The 21268-nt window shown below is 43.2% G+C and overlaps 1 protein-coding gene across 1 annotated transcript in view; it reads right to left on the bottom strand.

Annotated features, from left to right (window-relative positions):
• Positions 1 to 4252: 4252 nt before the first annotated feature.
• Positions 4253 to 21268, bottom strand: part of prkx (protein kinase X-linked) — a 34642-nt gene continuing 17626 nt past the window's right edge. The window contains exons 4-8 of the mRNA XM_085347333.1: positions 19583 to 19702; positions 11972 to 12067; positions 9388 to 9445; positions 5503 to 5580; positions 4253 to 4666 (exon numbers count right to left, since the gene is read on the bottom strand). Of these exons, the coding sequence (XP_085203459.1) occupies positions 4541 to 4666; positions 5503 to 5580; positions 9388 to 9445; positions 11972 to 12067; positions 19583 to 19702 (478 nt within the window). The 3' untranslated portion in view covers positions 4253 to 4540. The remainder of the gene's footprint in view (positions 4667 to 5502; positions 5581 to 9387; positions 9446 to 11971; positions 12068 to 19582; positions 19703 to 21268) is intronic.

The raw sequence follows: 21268 nt of genomic DNA, 5'->3' as shown, positions 1-21268 counted from the left end.
CTGTGGCTCAAACGATCCTCCTGGTTTGTCCATGTTTACTTTCATGTACTGACATGTTTCAATGACCAATTTCTGTGGCATATGGGCACCTATTAATATTACTGCAGGAACGGTTAGGACCAAGGAAAAATATGGCAAGAAAACACTTATTAAACATAAAGAATCAAGTTTCAGTTCAAACGATTCCATTTAATATTTTAAATCAAACTGGAGTATGTGTGGCGGAGGTTTGGAAACGAAAACACTGACTGTGTTGTCTGCTTTGTTCTAGATGGATGCTGGTGTCTCCTGAGTGGACTGATGGTATTTTCATGAAGGCCTGGACCCGAGAAACGTCAAACAGCAATGAAGGCTTCACTTCCCAAATGTCAGATTTCCATTTTGTGAATGCAAAAGGTTTGCTTGACTACACAGGCAGGCGACTAACCTTCAGAGGCTGCTGGGTGGCTGAAGGACGCCGCACAGGTGAGTGTAAAATAAACCAAGCAGGACAAAACATGCTTCTTTATAAACTCCACTTGTTTCGACAGTTTAAAACTTCACTCAGGCTTCAGAGCTAAAGGTATAACTAGAATTCATGGAAATGAAAAGGCATTGCTACGTATTGGGTAGAAAACAATGCATATTTGCACCAGAAAACATATTTCCAAGACAAAGGTTGACATTTTAAACAATATATTGCTGTGTAAGACACAATGTCCCAGGACTGGACAGAACATGTACACTCGTCGGGTAAGAAAACAAAGCTTGAAATGCAGCAGGGGTACAGCAAAGAGAAAAACCTGTGAATACAGATTAGTGTGACACTTCAGGTATTTTAAAGCATGCGGATGTTTCTATTTAGAAAAACTACTTAACAGGACACAAAGCTCTTTGTAAAATGATGCCCATAAACAGCATAATTCAATCATACACTTTGATAAGTATCAAGACAATAACACAAATGTCAACAACACATTTAAGCTCAGGTGATTACAGCACAGGCGTGTCCATAAAGGTAAAGGTAAGGTGCCAGGTTACAGCATGCAGTCGCCGATTCTTGAATTTTCTGGCATCGTCCCGGAGGGTGGACACTACTTTTAGTGTTGTTTAACAAGTGGACATGTTAAGATCTGCTGACTAGGACCGTCAAAGAACATGATCCTTATCATTTTAATCAAACCATTCACTGAATGGGAGCTCTGAGTTGGTTTGCAGTGGTCCTTCCCTTCAGCGGCCTAACAGAGCTGCTTCTTTATTATGTGGCTCAGGAGTTTGGGTTTTCATTCATCCATAGCTAACAGACTGTCACTGAATCACTAAGAGTCTCCTTTAAAAGGTCCACCTCAGAATTCATCCATGTGTGATAATGTTCTGGAAAACCTTCAGTAGATCTATGTGCAGTCTTACAGATGCAGTGACCTGAGTCTGAAGGATCTAAAGTTAGATTTCAGTTCACTGAAGTTAAATCTCTGATGTTTCCACTTCTCTTGAGGACTTATTCACAGGAATGAGAATTTCTCATTTATTTTAAATAAATAAATGTAAGCAAACATGTCATTTTATAACTGCAGGGGACAGGTGACGCAGGGGACAGGTGACGCAGGGGACAGGTGCTCTCTGCCTGACAGCAGGTCTCAGGTGCTCGAGACACTTGGATCCAATCATTTTCTTATCCGTTTATCTAATTTAGAGTTGCAATGTCTGGAGTCCACTGCAACTGACATTGGACTGATAAACAATGAATAAGTCATCTGCGAGCTTGAAGAGCGGACTTTCGTCTACTTCTGTAAGGTCCTGAACCACATAACGTCGCTGTTACGACAGAAAAGCAGCTTTGTTTGTCCGTATAACACAAAAGTGCAACGAGAAAAGCTTACCATCATGAGATACATGGCTCGCCAACAGCTCCACTATTCTGGTATCCTTCTAGCTGTCTGGACTTTTGCAGACCTACGTGGACATGAGGGGGTATCTTGGCCTTATCTGACAAATGACTCTCGCTAACTCATTTCACAGGAGCTACTTTTCACCTTTAAAACGTGTTTTTAAAATGTCTTCAGGGTGTGCCACAAGCTCTGGAACAATTTGAGTTGTAAAAACAAAAACAGCAATCAGAAAAAAAACTTGTTTATGGACAGTGTGGCTGCAGCTAGATCCAAATAAATGGATGAGGAAAACCTGTGTAATAAGGACATTGGGTGATTGTTTCTGCAGCGAGACACAGTCCACCCAGAGTGTTTTAGACGAATTGATGCTGGAGCCAAGTATCAAAAACAAATTCCAGTCAAAGGCATTGATAGGCTAGGATGTTTCAAAGGTCCAGTAAGGTTGTGTTCAGAGCAACATCTGCACAGCGAATTAGGAAAAATAATTCCAGTGTTTACAAAACAGGATACAGACACGAGGGACGAATGAAAAAAGGAAAATACTCTTGTGTCATCCTGCGGACGGTGGATAATAAAATACAACCCTTCTATCATCGTATCCATCTGAACAAACATCATGGCTTCCATCAGGTTGCTCCTGCTACTTTCAACGTTTTTAGAAATTTTTCACAACAGCCTAAAAGGTCAACTTTCAAAGTGGAGTCAGCACTTCTGAAGTCAGCCAGTGATGTTTGACAAGAGTTCAACATCCCTTCTAGTTCATCCTGGAGGTGTTCGGTAGGGTTCAGCTTCTTCACCAACCCCATCCACCCATCCTTTTATGGATGTGCACTGGAGGCAGGGAAGAAAGCTGTGCTGATTTTAGTTAGAATGAGATGGATCCAACTCATAATGAAGCATGAGGCACAAAACCCGTGATAAACAAGGTTTATTTTGGAAGGTTGATATGGTTGTGATATTCAGCAAGCAACAGTTCACAGAAATGCTAATGAATACTGACTGTACGAATGCTAAGAATGGGAACTGATAAGATCAATATCACCGATTGATTTTCACTGTCATCACCTTCACTAAGCAGCACATCAACAACATTATAGTCGTTCAGAGTAATTGCATGCTGTGCGATCAGTGCTGGGGTCATTACTCAAAAATATATTAGTCAGAACACCGTTCTTAAAAGCAATGAAGTGCTTTAGTTTACTGTTCCCAGGAGAAAGTCCTTTGTGACCTGAAACTATCATCTTATAAGCATTTAATAACATGAGGCTACAGTCCCAGCACACACCGACACAAATCCCTGTCCTGACGAGGACACGCATGGGATCCTTGTCTTAGTATTTAGGTATGAACACGAAGCAAAGATGAAAACCAGCACAGAGACTTTAAGCGATCGCCACGGTGCCTCTACTTTAGAAACATGAACAGGTAGAGATGAAGGCTTCATCGCTGGCTTCGATGCTGGTCAATGTTCAGGCTCTGACCGCTGGGCTGGCGTCAGATTCACGATGCTTTCATTTAACTCTGGGTTCTTGGCTAGCTTAGCGTTAGCACGCTGTGCTGTCTGTGTAAGCGCCTCCAAAGAGCTGTTGTGTTAGCGACATCATTAACAGCTGTTTCTGTCCTGACACACTTTCCTTTGTACCACTGCACTCTCACGGTTTTGTGCAATAAAGATAACTGTGCCACCTCATCGGCGCATGAACTGAAATCGGCTGACTGTAGTGCAAATGCAAGGGGATAAGCAGGGTTGATGGGCAGGCAGACTAACTATAACTGGGAACTGGTTCTTCTAGAGAATTTAGATTCGTATCCCTACCAACTGCACATTCACTCTGTACTGTGATGCACTAAATGAGGCTCTTACATAACATCCTTGGCTTTAAATAAAATACGACAACAAGAATGAAAATGAGTGAGGTGCAGCAAAGCGCCTGCAGAGCAGCTGTGGCTCTACAGTCATGGCAAAAACCTTGGGCTGTGGAGACCTAACGCAGAGATGTTACACAGCTTTACATTATTAGATGTGACAACAGTTCAGTGGTATGTTGTCTCCAACAGCACCTCACGTTCCACGTCCACTATACTTTGAACTCCATTGACACAGCACAGAATTCAAATGTGTAGCTGCGAGACATCAAACAGTGATGTAAGGCACTTTCTTTACAAGTGCTACTGGTTTCCTGTCCAAGTGTCTGACTACATATAGAATAAGTCATTAATGACTGCTGATCAGAAGACTGTTACAGTACCAGTCTGCAGTCACATTGAACATGACTACATGAACATTTTAAAAAGAGAGAAACTATAAAACACGACTATATAAAAGGACCTGATTTTTTTTCTGTTTTATACCCAGAAAGTAACAGTCTTTTGGTTTCAGATGAACCAGATATTTTTGCATATGAATGGCTCAGAGAATAAAAACAAAAAATAAAATAAACTCAAAGTAGCAGATAAATAAAAGTATAAAAAGCTAACCATGTCTTTAGTTTCATACATACACGTCACAGCATCTGTCCTTTGGAAGTTCATTATTACAGATAAGATGCAAATCCCCCAATTTGATAAATAAGTGTTTTCTCCAACAGAGTACCTGCAATAGTAGTTTTACAATGTGTGTTGTTAGTTATCCACATAAATCAATCGATTAATAAATAGACACGGCTGAGGGATCAGAAGTTTTTGAAGACCTCCAAGTCTTTCTCGGCCACGGGGGGGTCTTTTTTCCAGTCGTCCTCTGGGTAAACATCAAAGTTGGAGGTGTCGCCCTCATGGGAAACCTTAGGAACTATAGGAGGCTGGAAACAAGGAGGAGGAACGTGTTAAATGGAGGTGTGGACCTGCAGGGCAATGCTAGTGAGTATTCACATACAGGCAGTGTTCTTAATTCATCCAAAGTTTGATCCATAAACATCCGGACAGGGACACAGTTCTCTATTCTGCACTACAAAAATAGATCGCGATAACACACAGACTTAAATTCAGTTCAAAGGGTTATTCATTTCATTCCGACGTGTCGTCCCTTGAAGCCACACAGAGGCTGTAGAGCTGGATTGTTTCCTATCGTTTCCTCGTGACTGAAATCCTCTGTATTTACATTCCTGAAGCCACCTCTCGATTGAATATTGCCACATTCTTCTCCACTCAGCCAACTGAGCCAAGATTTTTTCTCTTTGCGTGGGTTTTCCCTGAATTCTGTAGTTACTGAGCTCACCACAGCATTTCGTCTGTAAACACCGAACCCGACAGTCGATCGAGCAGTTTTCACCATGTGTCCCGTAGCTTTGGTTTTTCCACCGAGATCTCTTTGGATTGCAAACAGTTTGCAAATGCAAAGACATCATCATCATCAAAGCATTCGCCATTGAATAATTAAGAAATAGAGCAAAAACGTCCAATTACTCTATGCACCTGTAGAAACTGAAGAAAACAGGAATGTCTGCAATGTGAAAGTCCTTAAATGAAAGTCTACAATTCAATCACAGCATTATTGCATCATTCGAAACCATCGGTGTACTCGTGCACAAAAGCAAAATTGTGAAAATGATTCTAATGTCCAAAATGTAAGCAGATTTTTTACCATCCTGATGTGAATGTAGCTGAACAGGTGAAAAATACACCGAATCAAACCCACCTTTAGTTTCCTCAGAGGAACGGCCTCCCAGTCAATAGTTTTAAACCATCGGTGCTTTTTCACGTCGTCGGCTCCATTCTGAAACAGACAGCACGATGTGTATGTACACACAGTGTTGGGAATATGTATTTGCCCCCTTTCCTCACTTCACAGTTTTTTGTATATTTGTCACTCTTTAATGTTCAGTCGCCTGAAATATTGTTCAAAGAAAACCAGAGTAAATGCAAAGTGCAATGTTTAAATAATGATGACAGAAAAATGCTAAACCAACCTCGCCCCGATACAGGAGATGCTCTGTATCTCATTGTACAACTGTATAGTGACAACAAAGGCATTCTAATCTATTCTACAGTAACTGTAACATTTTGTTGCACCCAGGAAATTCCAGCAGTTGTAACAAAGTAAAATGTTACAGTTACTTTATTACAAATGATGGAATTTCCTGGGGAAACGTCTCACATTCATGGCTCCTGATTTTTAAATCTTTATAGAGTTTTGAAGTGCACTACAATCACAAAAGGATGACGTTATTATTAATCCACACATTGAATATTCAGATAAAGTCGGGCATTATTAAAGTTTTGAAATGAAAACATAGGACTACACATTGTCAAAGGGAAACGGTAAATCAGCGGCACTTTTCTACTGTGAGCAGTCAAAGCGCTTTATACAACTTGCCTTATTCATCCATTCACACAATCACTTTTTTCCACGCTCCTTCAGTCCAACATTCACACTCCACTGGAGGCATCGCAGCAACTCGGGGTTACCATCTTGCTCGGAGATAATATTCGGCACGTAGACTGGAACAAACTGGGGTCGACCCACCAAATGTCCGATTAGCAGGTGACTGGCTCTACCTGAGCTACAGCCAAGTCTACACCGAGGTCATGATTACAGAAACAAACCTCCAGCAGAACCTCATTTATTTCTCTTTTTTTCAGAAAAACACACCATCACCCATGGGGTTTTTTGGATCAGAAAATTGAAATAAACTCCAAAAGTGCACCAGCAGGAACTCTGATAGGCCAGGAACAATACTCATCTCCCACTAATATGCCACATTTGACCAATCAGAGCTCCTGCTGCTGCTCTGTGCAGACTGCACTCAACTGAAATTTGATCTACTTGACTTCCTCAGCGCATGTGTCTGCGTGAGTGAGGTGAAGCCGTGCGAGTGCACTGACCCAGACGAGGCTACAGCTGGTCGGCAGTGTCGGCTGATGTCTCGACTCAACAAAGAGCAGGAGCAGGTAATCAGCATTTGATTTGTCCCTGAGCTTAAGACTGGTTTTTAATATCACACAGCTCAATTTGTCAACTTAAGATGGATGTAAAAACACATTGTGAGGCTTTTAATTTGAAAACATTGTTCAAGAACAAAATTGTCAAATCAGTAGCAAAAATATAAGAAAAAAGTTTATCCATCATTGACCAGGATTATTGGGGACTTTAATGTTTACTTGACAAACGTATCATTTTTTGGACAAAAGTAGTTCATCAGTTTCTTTGAAAGAAAAACTCTCAGTGTGTCATTATTCTAGTGCACTGTTCAACCTCCCAACATCAAAATCTGCGTTCTGTTAATGAGCGATGAGGCTGAGGAATACTGGCAGCCACAGTCAATATCATCATGTGTGGAATTATGTGGCGTTAATCACAGAGCTCAGAGAGGCAGCTGTTTCACTGAGAGCAGCTCACAGTGTCACACTGACTTCACTGATGTTCACTGACACACTTCAGTTTGAATGGAGATCTGCACTGCGCTGCCATACTGCGTCACACTCAGTGCATTTCAATCATTTCCCCAGCGAGTTTGACAGTTAGCAAAATAATAATCATAATTTTAAAAAATAGCATGTGTAACGTACACGTACTGGAAAATGATTTACTAGGACTCACCTATCATGCGACTGTCGTTTTCCATCAAACACTCATGAAAACAGCGACCAACAGGTATGTTAGCGCAGCGGTCTCCAACCTTTTTTGCGCCACGGACCGGTTTATGCCCAACAATATTTTCATGGACCGGCCTTTAAGGTGTCGCGGATAAATACAACAAAATAAAAGTAGTACCGGTACCGAAAAAAAGAAGCTTTCTTCATAACACACGTGAAAAGACCCAGGAAAACCGAGTTAACGATAAAAACGATAACAAAATAACGCTGGAAACCGATAAAAACCCTGAAAACTATACATACAACTATATAGTTTGTATATACACTTTCAAGCACTTTTAAGCACCACATCTGAAATTCAAGCACTTTTCAAACCTTGAAAAGACAACACTAAAATTCAAGCATTTTCAAGGATTTCAAGCACCCGTACGAACCCTGCTACTAAACTTGGACACAATACAGCCTGTAATTCTATCAAGGACTCATTAGAAAAGAGGAGGAACATATTCTTCTGCTGTGTTCATGTTCTTCATCGTGGCTGCTGCGAAGGCTTAATTGGTCGTGGTCAGGTTATTAAAAACTATTGTTGGTATTCAAATTTGTTACGGACATATGAATGCCTCAACACCCCGACTTGAACTCATGAGTTCTTAAGCTTTTAGAAGTTAATGAGAAACCCAAAGGTCACTAATTTACAGGCTAACAGTTCAGGAGCACAGCAGACGACCAGGTTTGAGGAACTCGAGCTCGTATCCAAGCTTTTACATCGTCCTTACAACTAGCACGCTGTTGATCATGAGGGTTTACATCTCTTGCACGCAACGTCCAAAAATCAAACCAACTAAATGAAGTCAGAAGGAAAATCCACTTGTTTGAACTACTAGATGCAGCTTGAAAGCAGCACCAACCACTTTCCTGGGTGTAAGTCCATCTGGCTCTGACAACCCTGCCACATCCAAAGTCACTAAGTCACTTCGCTTCTTAAATGTTTCTTTCAACTTCAGTAGGTCATCTAAACAACCCCTACATGGGCTGCAGTCAGCTGATTGACTGATTAGACATTTCTGTTAACAAGCAGTTGAACAGGTCTAATGAATGCGTCACATGACCTCCTGTTGTCATAAGACGCAGACACACTTCTGCCACATGGTGAGATTTATTAAAACATGCCAGTCTCAGAGTGGGATCCACCAGAACCATCAATAATGAAACAGCTGTGAGGAACGGGAAGGACATCAAATCAGAAAGAAGATCAACTAAACGAACACACGGCTAAAACTGGAGTAGATTACTCCAGAACTTCCTGGACGTTGTTGTGAGCTGGAAAAATCCCAAACAAAGGAACAGAAAAAACATCCAAGAGAGAGCGGGAAGTCTGGTCACCCAACGGAGAGTGACCAATTTCAAATAAGTCATCAATGCAGCAGCTCAAATGCACAGTAATACAATCCTGGGTAACTGACTGTAACAAACTGGACATTTCTCTGAAACGAGCTGGCGCTCATTAAGCAGAATGGCTTTTAAAACCATAACTGTAAATTGCATCCATCTGTTTTAAAATCTGTGAGCATAAAAAAGAGCCGCCCTCTATTAACACTCGTGTAGTATAAGAAAAAAAAGAATTTCAAATGATTGTTGGTCTATGGAGCGTTTCATACCTACACATCAAACCTACGTATGTTTGAAACTCTGTCTTTGTCCTCAGAACTCTCCATACTTCTGTCTGAAATAAATGTCTCCAACTTGACGTTCTTCAGAAGAGTGAAGCGGCTGCTCTCACTGGAGAATATTTACATTATAATTCAGACGTATTACACATGTACTGAAAAACCACAATAACTCCAAAAACCCTTCTGCATAAGTCTATTTCTTCAGGATTACGGTGCTCCAGCCGGACCACGGGCTTGTGCTAGTCATCAACTGCCTACTCAGAGTAAGACATACGGTACCACGTGGTTACAGGAGGCAGGAAATCAAACTAACTCACCTTCATGTTGCCTAGCCGTCTGGCTCGGTCAATCACGAGAAACTTCTTTATGAGGTCTCTGAGGAGACAAAGGAAAAGTCAGTGAATCCACAGCTTCACAGTATAGTTGTACAGCACTGTCTCTGTGGGACACAACCACTCATGTCTTTCCAGCGCTGTCACAATGACAAATATCTCCTCATTAAAGGGTGACTGACGGCCTATTACAGGTGACAAAGTGAGGTGTGTCCATCTGACAATCTCCAACTGAAGCAACTGAGAACATTTTTCAGCAACACCTTCATCAGACTATAAATCAGAACATGTGATATAAACATCCACAGGTTTTCTCTCACAGGTGGCTGTAGCTCAGGAGGCGGAGCAGGTCACCTACTGATCGGAAGGTTGGAGGTTCGATCCCAGGCTCCTCCAGTCTGCAGGCCAAGTATCCTTGGACAAGATACCAACCCCAAGCTGCTCTCCGATGCATCCATCGGAGTGTGAGTGTGTGTGAGTGTGGTTAGAAAGCACTCAGTATAGCGGTGGTGTGACTGGGTGAATGTGGCGTGTTGCATAGAGCGCTTTGAGCACTCCGGGAGAGTAGAGAAGCGCTCTATAAGAATCAGTCCATTTAAAGCGCGATACCTGCCGATGAACAGAAAGCTAACATATCTCAGATCCAACCATCTGCTAGCAGGCTGATAATTACGACAGCTGGATGCTGACAAGTCGACTATTTCTCATTTGTGACTGAGTCACACTGTGTCTGAACTGTGGGAATGACACTTAACAAAGAAATATTTTGATTTAATGGGAATACTTATGGCATCGTGGACTTCCAAAAGGAAAACAATTAAAGACACTTTAGACTGTTTCTGCGTTTCCATGTAAGCATTCACACAGACAATGGCTGTTCAAAGTCACTCCAAGAGGACGTTTTACAGGAAAACGTCAAAACAGCGGAACCCCGACTGACGAACTTAATTTGTTCCCGAGGGTCTTTCGTAAGTCGAAGCACCCATCGCGCCTTTTGAGTGAACGATAGGCTATAGGCTAATAGCTAACAGCGAAGCGCAAGTACGAAAGCCAAGGGGTTGTCACATGATTCGGAAGGCATTGTGGGCTCAGCCAATCAGAGCCAGCGGATTTCGTAACACGGGCAGAAATATTGCCGTTCAGCGCCTTCGTAACTTGAATTTTTCGTAAGTCGGGGTTCCACTGTATATCCAATAATTCATGTAGTTAGAACGAACTTTAATAGGAACTGTGAGCGAAGACACTGAGGTAGAGGAGAATCCTTCAGGTCCGATCAATGAGCTCCTAACAAGTCCTAAGGTAGCAGCTCATAATACTCGTTTCCTCTTGTGCTGGGACATTTCTCCAGTCTGTCTGCTTGTCTACATTCAACAGCAGCTGCTGGAGAGACGGCGGGTGTCCCTCTGTGCGGCCTGTCACAGTTTGATGGATGGGACACTGTGGTGTGGACTGTGTAAGAAAGATATTCATAATTGTGGGAATATTAAAAATCCCTTCCTCTGTTGGCTGCTAGATAGATGGCTTAATTAAGAGTGGGAAGCTGTGACTTTGCTGAATTATCAGTGGAAGCTGTGACCTCTCCACAGTCACTGCATTAGAACTTAGTGACACACACTCCCACCCAGAGTGCCTGTAATCATTCCTGCTCCTCAGGCTGTTGTGATGGGTGTTGTGCACTGGGTGGGGAACCAGTCTAAAAAGGCCAGGTGTGTCATCAGTGACTGCAGATCCACCCAAAGTGCCTCTTTAACCACAGGGACCCTCAGGAAACGGCCCCAACAGCCGTTTGAAGTTTTACACTGAGTCATGTTAGTGTGTCAGTCAGCCTCAGTTGGGATACGACTGGCCACATCCTGCAAACAGGTCCACCTGCAGGCCTTTTTTGAGCAGCTGTACCACCATCATGCATATATCTGCATATCCAATAAGTACTGAAGTACATATTGGGGTGGTTGTGGGTCAGGAGGTGGAGGAGGTGGCCTTCTAATCAGAGCGGGTGTGAGTCGACCTGTGGCAGCTCCAGTCTGCATGCCAAAGGGAAGGATGCTAACCCGGGGTTGCTCCCGATGCGTTCACTGGAGCACGACTGTGCACGACAATTCCTAAGGTACACACAACGAGTCAACATGTTTCTATGTTACAATAAAGTTTAAAGACATTTCTAAAGTTTAAATGAAACGAGCCCTCCTGAGCGATGAACACTTCTGCTCCAGGAGTCACAGCGTTTGATGGGTTTACTGTCAGCAATCACAACCTACTCCAGTTTCTAGTGTTTCATAAATTACAATTGTTTCCACAATGTCTGTGTTCTTAGCAAAGTCTCACTGTACAGATGTTTTCCACTGTAAACACATTCATGCAGTGTTTCTTTCTGCTTTCACTCTGACAGAAGCATCACAGGACACCTCGACATACTGACAAGGAATGAAACAGCCAACCTTCCAACTAGATGGCCTGTTCTACCTAAATAACATTCACAGCCACTCCTGTGGTTAACGATAAAGACCAACATTGGCAGACCGATTGCTGGGTTGTGTGTCTGATCCCCTGCATGATGCCCACATCTTACTTGACATAGAAATCCAGATGACGTGGGAATTCCAGTTTTGCAGCCAGAATCTTCTGATAGATTCCAAATGGATTGTCATCAAAGAAAGGTGGATACCTGTGGAAAGACAGAAACGTCAGCCCAGCCTGCTCATCTGAAGCTACAGACACACACTGACACACAATCACAATTCAGGATCATGATGCAAGGAACAGGTAACAGAGGCAGGAGCTAAAAGGCTCGCGCTCACCCGAGTCACTTAAACCTATGAACGAACATGTGAGGGGTCACCATTCTGGTGCAGACAGTGCAGTCTTTGTCCACAGCTGATGATTGTGTGTGTGTGTCTGTACGCGCCCTCTACCATCCATCCACTGAATGCTTTCCCAGCTCTCAATTCTTCTTTTGGCCTGGACAAGTCATTACCCACAAATTACATAATGGCAGCTGCCTCTAAAGACATTGCACACGGAGCAGCGAGGCACATAATAACACAGTTTGTCACACCCTGCTTGTGTTCCCAGTGAAAAGTTGCAGCCATAAAACGGTTGGATGTGGGGCCTGTGGGAGCTGCAGTTTCTCTGAAACTGATGCTGTCACAGCTGAGGAATTTAGGTCAGATTGAGAATGCAAGTCATCCACCTCAAAACAGCAAAGGCCTGACTGCAGTGCGTCCAACATCCATTTACCCTGTGTGAAGATCAAGCTTCACACACGACTATGCTGCACTCCAAAGACAAGCTTCTTCAGTTCTAAAGACGTCTTCAAGCAACTTAAAGGAGTCCAGCTGCTTTCTTTCCAAGCTCCTTAGACGACATGACCTGGATGACTGAGGACCTACACGGTTACACACACATGTACTGGTTGTTTGAAGCCAATATACACATACTACATATGTATATGATTTTCTGTAGATTAGTAGAATGACAATCTTCTCATTACCGTATTTCCCGGACTACAAAGCGCACCTGAATATTAGCCGCACAAGCTAAAATCAGGGGAAAATCCTGTTTTGTACATACATTAGCCGCACCTGACCAAAAGCCGCAGGTGTTTCAATGTTGACTCATCATATGTAAGAGAATATGCACAAAGGGAATTGTCAGGAAAGAGATGGCTGTTTGGAGACACACCCCTTTTATTAATATTTTGAAAAACAAGTTATGGATACATATTTGCACATGTGCTGTGCTTCATAAATGAGTAACAAATGTAGTACATAACAGTAACCTACAGCACACCAGAACAATAGATTCGGACTACCTTTTAGGCTCAGGTGCAGCGACACGGCTTTAACAAGAAGAAAAGTCAGTCATTCACCACCATCTTCCTGCCACTAAAACCACCAAAGTCCTCTTCTCCAGTGTCGGATACGAACAGGCTCAGGATGGCTTCGTCATCCACTCTCAGCTTCTCTCCTTCGTTGTCACTTTCAAAACCAAAGAAATCCTCGTTGTCAGTGTCGAACACCCTCAGAAGGGCCGTGGCGGTGTCCTCCTCTCCATCATGCAGCAGTCCAGCCCTTCAAAATCCGTTGGTGATCGTGGATGTTTTCAAACTTTTCCACGCTGTCAGATTCCACCGGTGGAGTTGAGCATAACTTGCTTTTCGCAAGTTTATCGCCGCTCGTCATCCACGCCTCCCGCTGAACGCGTAGCGCTACTTTGAAGTTTGTTTTTCGCGCTACTTGTACGGCACTATGTTGCCTGGCGGACGGACATGTGACCAACATACCACTCTTGAACCCCGATCCTTCCGCCAGGCAACGTAGTGCCGTACAACAGCGGAACAAACAAAACAAATCGTCTTACGATATGACAAAAATCATGGACAATCCATAGAAAAGCCGCACCTGACTAAAAGCCGCAGGGTTCAAAGCTTGTGCAAAAAGTAGCGGCTTATAGCCCGACAATTACGGTAAATATCCTTTTTTTGTTCATTGGCATTTTGACATAATTTGGCTTTTGAATGAAAAATAAAATTCCCGGCTCGCCCCGGGAGCTTGAGGGTCCTGCACAGTATCTCAGCTGTTCCCAGGACTGCGCTCTTCTGGACACAGATCTCCGATGTTGTTCCCGGGATCTGCTGGAGCCGCTCGCCTAGTTTGGGAGTCTCTGCACACAGTCCCACAGGATCTTAGCTCGGTCATTCTCCACCACCCTTGGGGGCGTCTCTCATTTTGACCTCGGGACGTCCAGGCTGCATTCGGCACAGATGTTCCTGTACACTATGCCGGCCACTTGGATATGATGCTCCCTGCACGCCCTGCCTGCTGGCATCTTGCACCCTGCTGTTATGTGCTGGAGTAGGGCAGGGTTTTGATGATCGATTTATCGATTAAAATAGATTCTGGCTTGGATAACGTGATATCGATTCATCAAAATCCTGAATCGATTTTTAAATATAAATTTATTTTGGCCGAAACGCCAGAATCTCAGGTGAAACCTCACAAAATTTCAACAACCACCAAACAGCTGAAACAGTGAATCAGAGCAGGAACACGGACTCTGCACAGAGACGTGAACACAAAGCTCGATCCGCTGACGGATCAGGATCAGTGAGATGTGACTTTCTCGCCGACGGCACGGACACGGTCCGGGCTGAAAGCCGACAGCTCGCTGATCCTGATGTGTCGGCGGGTCGAGCTTTGTGTTCACGTCTGTTTTTGTGCTGATTCTGAAGCTGCAGGTTTGATCTCTCTCCAAACAATATTGACTGAACCAGCAGCCAAAGAAGATCCAAACTAAGCTTCACATAAACATCGTCATGGACTTTTGCTGTTTTGCTTCCACCACACCACTTCCTGCACCTCTCTCTCTGCATTATTCACTTGCTCGTTACGCACCAGTCTGAGCACCAGCGCTGTCAGCCGCTGCTTTGTTTTACTTCCGACAACAGAGCCTCATTTCTGCCGTTCAACACTAATCAAATTAAAACTTCTTAAAATTATGCAAAACTGCAAAACGCCGTGTCTGTAATAGAGATGGCACGATACCACTTTTTTATGTCCGATACCGATATCATAAATTTGAATATCTGCCGATACCGATATGAATCCGATATAGTGTGTTTTAATCAACAAAACTGTTTTTTAAATATCTTGCTGCATTTTGTATAAGTTCATACTCAAGTTTAAAACAACAACTACACTAAAGCTATTCTGTTATACCTGTATGCAAAAAAAAATATTTCATAGTTCAGCAATACTGATCAATCTAATAAACTTAAACCTACACCATCCTCCCTATTCTGGTATTTTAAAGAGTACTTAGCGTAAATATTAAGCAACCTAACTAATAGGGTTCCAACTCCCAGCAACAACAAAAATAAATAAATAAAAAATAGGGAACCACCCCTCACGCTCCACCTCATGATGCTTAATCGACGTAATCAACCTTAATTTGATGCAGTGTGAAAAAAAATGCACAGAAATCAATTATTTTTCAAGAAATATTAAATAGATTCAACATCTTTCTTCTACAGAACTGCAGACTGCACAGATGGTACCTTCCCAAAGGAAAAAGTACTATAGCTTACTAGGGTATATATATTAGACTTAATAGTCACTATATACAGTAATTGACTTCTATTCATTTTACATCAAATTAAAACTTTGGGTGTCAGATAATTATTTATTAAAAGCTAGACATTTTAAATGAGAATAAGAAAGAAAAGTATGTCTTTGTGCCCCCTTTTCCCTGTTCATGCCCTATCGGCCCCCCTGGCTAAACTTTGCTAGATCCGCCCCTGCACAGTTACCAGCGTCAGCTACGTAGAAAAAGATCCTCGAGTAGAAAGTAATAATAAATAAATTCTAACAACAGCTGATCAAGCTTAAACGTGCTGCTGTTGTTCAGCCGCTGGTTTCCTCTTTCTGGTGCAAAGTGGGCCAAAAGCAAACTAGAGAGACGGACTCCTGACAGAAAAGCCGATCAGCTGATCGTTAAGCAGTTTCATGATTGAAGTAGCAGCAAGAAGAGGCAGTCGCTCCATATATCGTTTGTTAAGCTTAATGCAGGAATGCTTTACAAACATTCAGAGATGGACTTACACACTTGCTTTACTTCTCTCGGGATAACTTTGTCGGAGATGAAATGCCGGGTTGCTAGCGAAGCTCCAAATGCTATCCAGACCACCGACAGGTCCCGCATGCCACAGCCGCTCTATCACGTGATGCATACTGCTCCGACGTGCTAACGTTCTGAGGTGAGTTACGGCGTGTTGCAAGTTTTGTGAGGTGCTTTCGTGATATTTAATGGATCGGATTACATTTTTTATTTTTCTCCGATATCCGATCCAGTAATTTAGGTCAGTATCGGACCGATACCGATACGTAATATCGGATCGGTCCATCTCTAGTCTGTAATCAACCCTGTAACTCTGCTTCACTTCAGCAGCATCAGGTCATGTTCACATGTTGATTCATGGTTTTCTTTCGTTTTCGTTCTACTGCAGAATATTTTTAAGGTTGTCTGCTTTACAAAGTCAGGCCAGAAAAATCTGCTTCATGTTTTTCTGTTTTATCCTCAGTTACTTTGATCTGCTGTGATGCTCACACCTGTGATGAAGTCTCACAAGCGTCAGCTTTGTTTTGATATATAAAAATATGGATGTGTGCTGTGATCAGGATTACAATATTTCTGGCTGTCTGAGGCAAAATTTCCTGATTCAAATCGAATCGATTCCACAAATCAGTGATGACACCCAGCACCATGCTGGACTGTCTCAGGGGCATCTTTACACACCTGGGGTCTTGCCTGGTGTATAGACCCCAGCCTCTATGGATCTTGTACTCAGAGCTTGTTCCTGTGCTGCCATGATTAGTGCTCTGTGCTGTCTTTCAGTCCAGCTTTGTCCAGCCTCTGGTAGGATTCTGGATGGCAGCCACCTCCTCTATCTGCCGTTCCATGATGGTTCCTCCTCTTCCTCGGGTCTCTGCTGCCTGAGGTACTCCCTAAGCATGCCGTCATGTTTGGCCATCTTCCTGATGTACTCGCAGATGTTCGTTGTCTCATCCTGGACCGTGCTGCTGACGCTCTCCAGTCCCCGGCCTCCTTCCTTCCACTTAGCCTACAGCCTCAGGCTGCTGGACGTGGGGGGAAAGCTTTCCTGGCAGCCTCTTCATGGTTAATGTACACATTACTTTAAATTTGAATATTAGCGCTGCAAAATAGAGCCTCTGCTGATTGCAAGGGAACGTTACAATAAAGAAGAATTCTCCAGAAACCAGTTGCATCCACAAAGCTAACCAATGTGAGGAGATCATGAGCTTTTCTAAAGTAAGATCCTGTCCTTGTAAAATGCCCTCGAATGAGATTTTATGTCAGCTTCATGAAACAGCCTCAGGGGAACCTCTGAGGTGTTCATTCAATTACTAGAAAGCCTGAAGAATCACTAAATGATCATGCATCGTAGGTTTGTCCCAGCATTTTCAAATCAGATTGTATTGACGGCTGCAGTGTGGAGGAACTGGAGTCCAGACCAGCAAGTGTCCCCTCCAGCAGCTCCATGTAACCACCAGGCTGATGCTCTGCTGAGCTGAGGTGGAAAATCAGGTACTGCAGAAAAGTAAGTTGTAGAAGAAATAAGGTTTCATATACACGGCCACATGTACTGCAACTGCAAATACTAAAAGGGTACTGGTTTCCATTAAGGACAGGAATATGGGCCCAGAAGTAAAATTATAAGGGAGACTTTCCCCCTCATCCTTGACTTGATGTTTTTCCTACACAAGCTTTGGCCCAAAGCAGGATGATCTACTGATGCTGAGTTCTCAAAAACAGCTGCTGCATTCTTTGGTGGAGACGTGTGACAAACAGCTTCACGGCGATGCTGAATGAAGAGTCTTTGTCCGACTGTGGAAGTGTCCCTCTGCTGGGAGCAGCACAGCCTGCAGCTTTTCCCACATACACCAACACTTCAACGCCTGCTCACACTCATACTTGGAAAAAGGTCACATTCCTTCCACCAATTCAAAGCCATGGAGCTTTTCCCAGCAAAACACAGAACCTAGATGGAGGAGGAGGACAGGCCAGGCTCACAGAAAGGTGGCATTTCAGTGCAAGTGGAGGAGGGCGCTCCACGGGGTTCAGCGTGATTGATGTAAGAGCGTTATGTAGTCTGGACAGGTGTCAGTGGCACATCAAGGGTCAATATGAAACTCTGTGAAAGCTTTTTTCCTTTCAGACTGGAATGTGTCCGAGTCACTGCTTCGTGTGTCCCTCCAGACAGACGGTCTGAAGATTTTGCACTGAGACACAGAGTCCACAGTTTAACTCTTTCTTCCATCCTCAGGCAGTTTTTACACATTTGTGTTAAGCCCCGCCCCCTGTCACTGAGGGACATTTCAGTTAAGATCCTCTTTCCTCCGTTTTGCTTAGTTGCAGAACAGAAAGTGATGCAGTGTGGGATGCACAAACAGACGACTCTGAGGAAGCCTAAATCCACAGAAACACTGTGGGAAGTTCTCACCGATGCTAAACCAGCTACTCGCCAGTTGGCTTGAAGACCAGTTTTTCTGTCTTCACTCATTTTGTGGTAACGACAAAGTACTCCTGCCATTACTTTCAAAGGGTCTCTGGCATGTTGTAGTGCTTCCACCCTTTGCACAGTGCTGTACATAATGCAACATGCACTGTGCAGTGAAATCATTGCTGGATTAATGTCTCTGAAACAAGCCAATCACAGCCTTCAGCACTGCTGGAATGCCACAGACGAATGGAAATCCTTATTGTTTGTGAGCACATGAGAACAAACAGAGGTGCTTTCTATAAGGATCAGTGCTGTTGTTCTTCCTGTGCTACAATGAGGCCCATTCACAGATTAATTTGTCCCAGCTCTACAGCCTCTAATAATGACAAGATTTCCCAGCATGAGACAATAACAGCAGTAATGCAGGTCTCTCCTGGAAATGAGATTTTTACCTGTAAAAACAAAGGACTAATAAGTCAAAGTACGATTAACTGAATAATTCTTCTGCTCCATGAACACAAACCACTGCAGTGGTCTGCTCTCTCCGTGCTGCTTTATGTCTACCCAAAAGCTTATTTCAGGCATGTGAGGGAGACCTCGGTGGTTGTCAGTGTGTACCTGCCTTATTGTGTGTATCTGCAGATATTTCTCTGAGCTGTCAGACTGTAGATTTCAGCACGTCTCCCTCCACATATCAGCCGTGGCCTTGGGCCTGACTTTAACCTCCTAAGACCCAAAATCTTCCACAGGATACATTTTCAATCTCTCTTTGATATTTGGGCTGATTGGGTCCTGATGAATGTAAAAACAAAGAATTACCAGATTTTTTTCTACCTTATTTTTGTTTCTAAGAAAAATGAGAGCCACATATGAAGATATTCGTTTAAAATGTTGATAGAGCAGTAGCAGCATTACGTCCTCGTCAGTGGACATCAGGCCCTTGTAGAGCAAAATTGAGTATTTTGGTCTAAATAACCCAAAATGTGATGCCCACATATGTGGACGCAGGTCCTAGGAGGTTAAAGGTCAAACAGGTTCGACTCTGACTGCCTTTTACAAAATGAAGGAGTGCAGATTTACCCCAGTCGGTCTAATGGAGGAGAGTGCCCTCTAGTGTTTACAGCAGGTGTAGAGATGTTTACCATAGACTGCACCACTTACCCAGCCAGCATTTCAAAGATGAGGATGCCCAGAGCCCACCAGTCCACTGCCCGGCCGTGACCTTTGCTTTGGATGACTTCAGGGGCCAGATACTCAGGAGTCCCACACAGAGTCCAGGTCCTGATTGCCAGAGAGGACATCAAATATTTATTCCATCTCCTGCTTCTTCAATCCAAACCTACTTGTGTGACAGCTGAGTTATTATGAATAACAGGTTTCATTGTAATTTTCTTTCTGTCAAAGTTATTGATTCTTTCCATATAACTAGCAGAGTAAGAACAGCTTTGGTGTGAAATGGCTTCATGTTCAGATCATAAATGAATGTTATTAATTCATCCAGTGGCTAAACTGGCCACAGAAGACCAACGTGAGCCTTTTTAGGATGAAGGGTTTCAGGTGATTCTAACATCCTTCTCATTTGTATTTGCATCACCATGATGCTTCTGCAGTTGGTCCAGAGACAAGATGCAAACACAAACAGTTCTGTGATCCCCGTTATCATTTCTTTTTGTAACCTTTACGTTCCACACTGCTAACGTGATCTGCACTTGCATTCTGGCCCAGCTGTGTCATCTTCAGTATTACCATGAGGATGTGGGGCCTCAGTGTGGACGTGGGACGAGTAATGGATCGATGTCTGCCTGAGTGTAATGTGGGCGGGCATAGGGCTGTTTGCTATAACCATATATATCTGATGACGATATAAAAACGTCCGTCGTTTCATTTTACGCTGTCGTTTGTTTCGTGGTGTCGCAAAATAAACTGTTTACGGCAATATTTGTTCATGTTCTGATGTCACTGTAGCGGCTGTGTTCATTTCTTAAAGTTCTCTTTCTCTTATATTTAATATAACCACACTATGGACGGACAAGCGCCTGTTTTTATGCGTTGTCGTTAGCAACAACGACGGTAACAGCATCGCGTGTCCGCTTGTTTATGTTCCACATAAACCTTTCACAATAAAGCTCAAGATCCTGTTGAGACTTTTCAAAATAAACTGAATCACGTGAAAGAGCAGATTATTTATGGATGAGAAGTAAAAAAGACGCCAGGTGCTAAAAAATAAACCTCAGACTCAAACGTTAGAACAGGCTTCTCCCCGCAGCACGCCGTGTAATAAATACTCACAAAGAAAACGGCGCCGTTACAACTTATGTCTAAAAACGTATCGTTTCATGCATCGGTTAAAACACTCGACTCCAGCTACATGACGCCCAGCAGGAAACACTTCACGCAAGTCGAGCTGCTCGAGATTCACAGAATTTACAGGAAATGTTACATTTCTGTGATTTATATCGTTATCGGACGATAGATGTCTGATATCGGGACATGAGGTTTTGGTCATATCGCACAGCCGTAGGCCGGCAGTGAAATCAAATACTGAGCAACAAATGAAGGAGGTGCGAACAATAACGGGAAGCAGGAGCAGCTTTAGAGATGCTGTCTGTGTACACTGCCTTACACTTAATGCAATATGCTGCTTTAGTCAACTCTATTCACATTTGTAAACCTCCTTTCAGTTGGGTACACACGATAATGTTACCTTCAGAACAACTTACGCCCGTTCTAGGGTGGACACAGTCTGAGACAAAGGCTCAATCGTGTCGACCAGAACTTTTCAAAATAAGTGAAATGACAATTTGTGAGGTGAAAGAATAAACATGCACAACACTGTTTCAGTCTCTC

The sequence above is a fragment of the Diplotaxodon limnothrissa genome, linkage group LG23 (assembly GCF_057381915.1).
Source record: "Diplotaxodon limnothrissa isolate DT_005_m linkage group LG23, D_limnothrissa_male_GT1.1, whole genome shotgun sequence".
Lineage (NCBI taxonomy): Eukaryota > Metazoa > Chordata > Actinopteri > Cichliformes > Cichlidae > Diplotaxodon > Diplotaxodon limnothrissa.
This window is presented reverse-complemented; position numbering and strand designations above follow the sequence as displayed.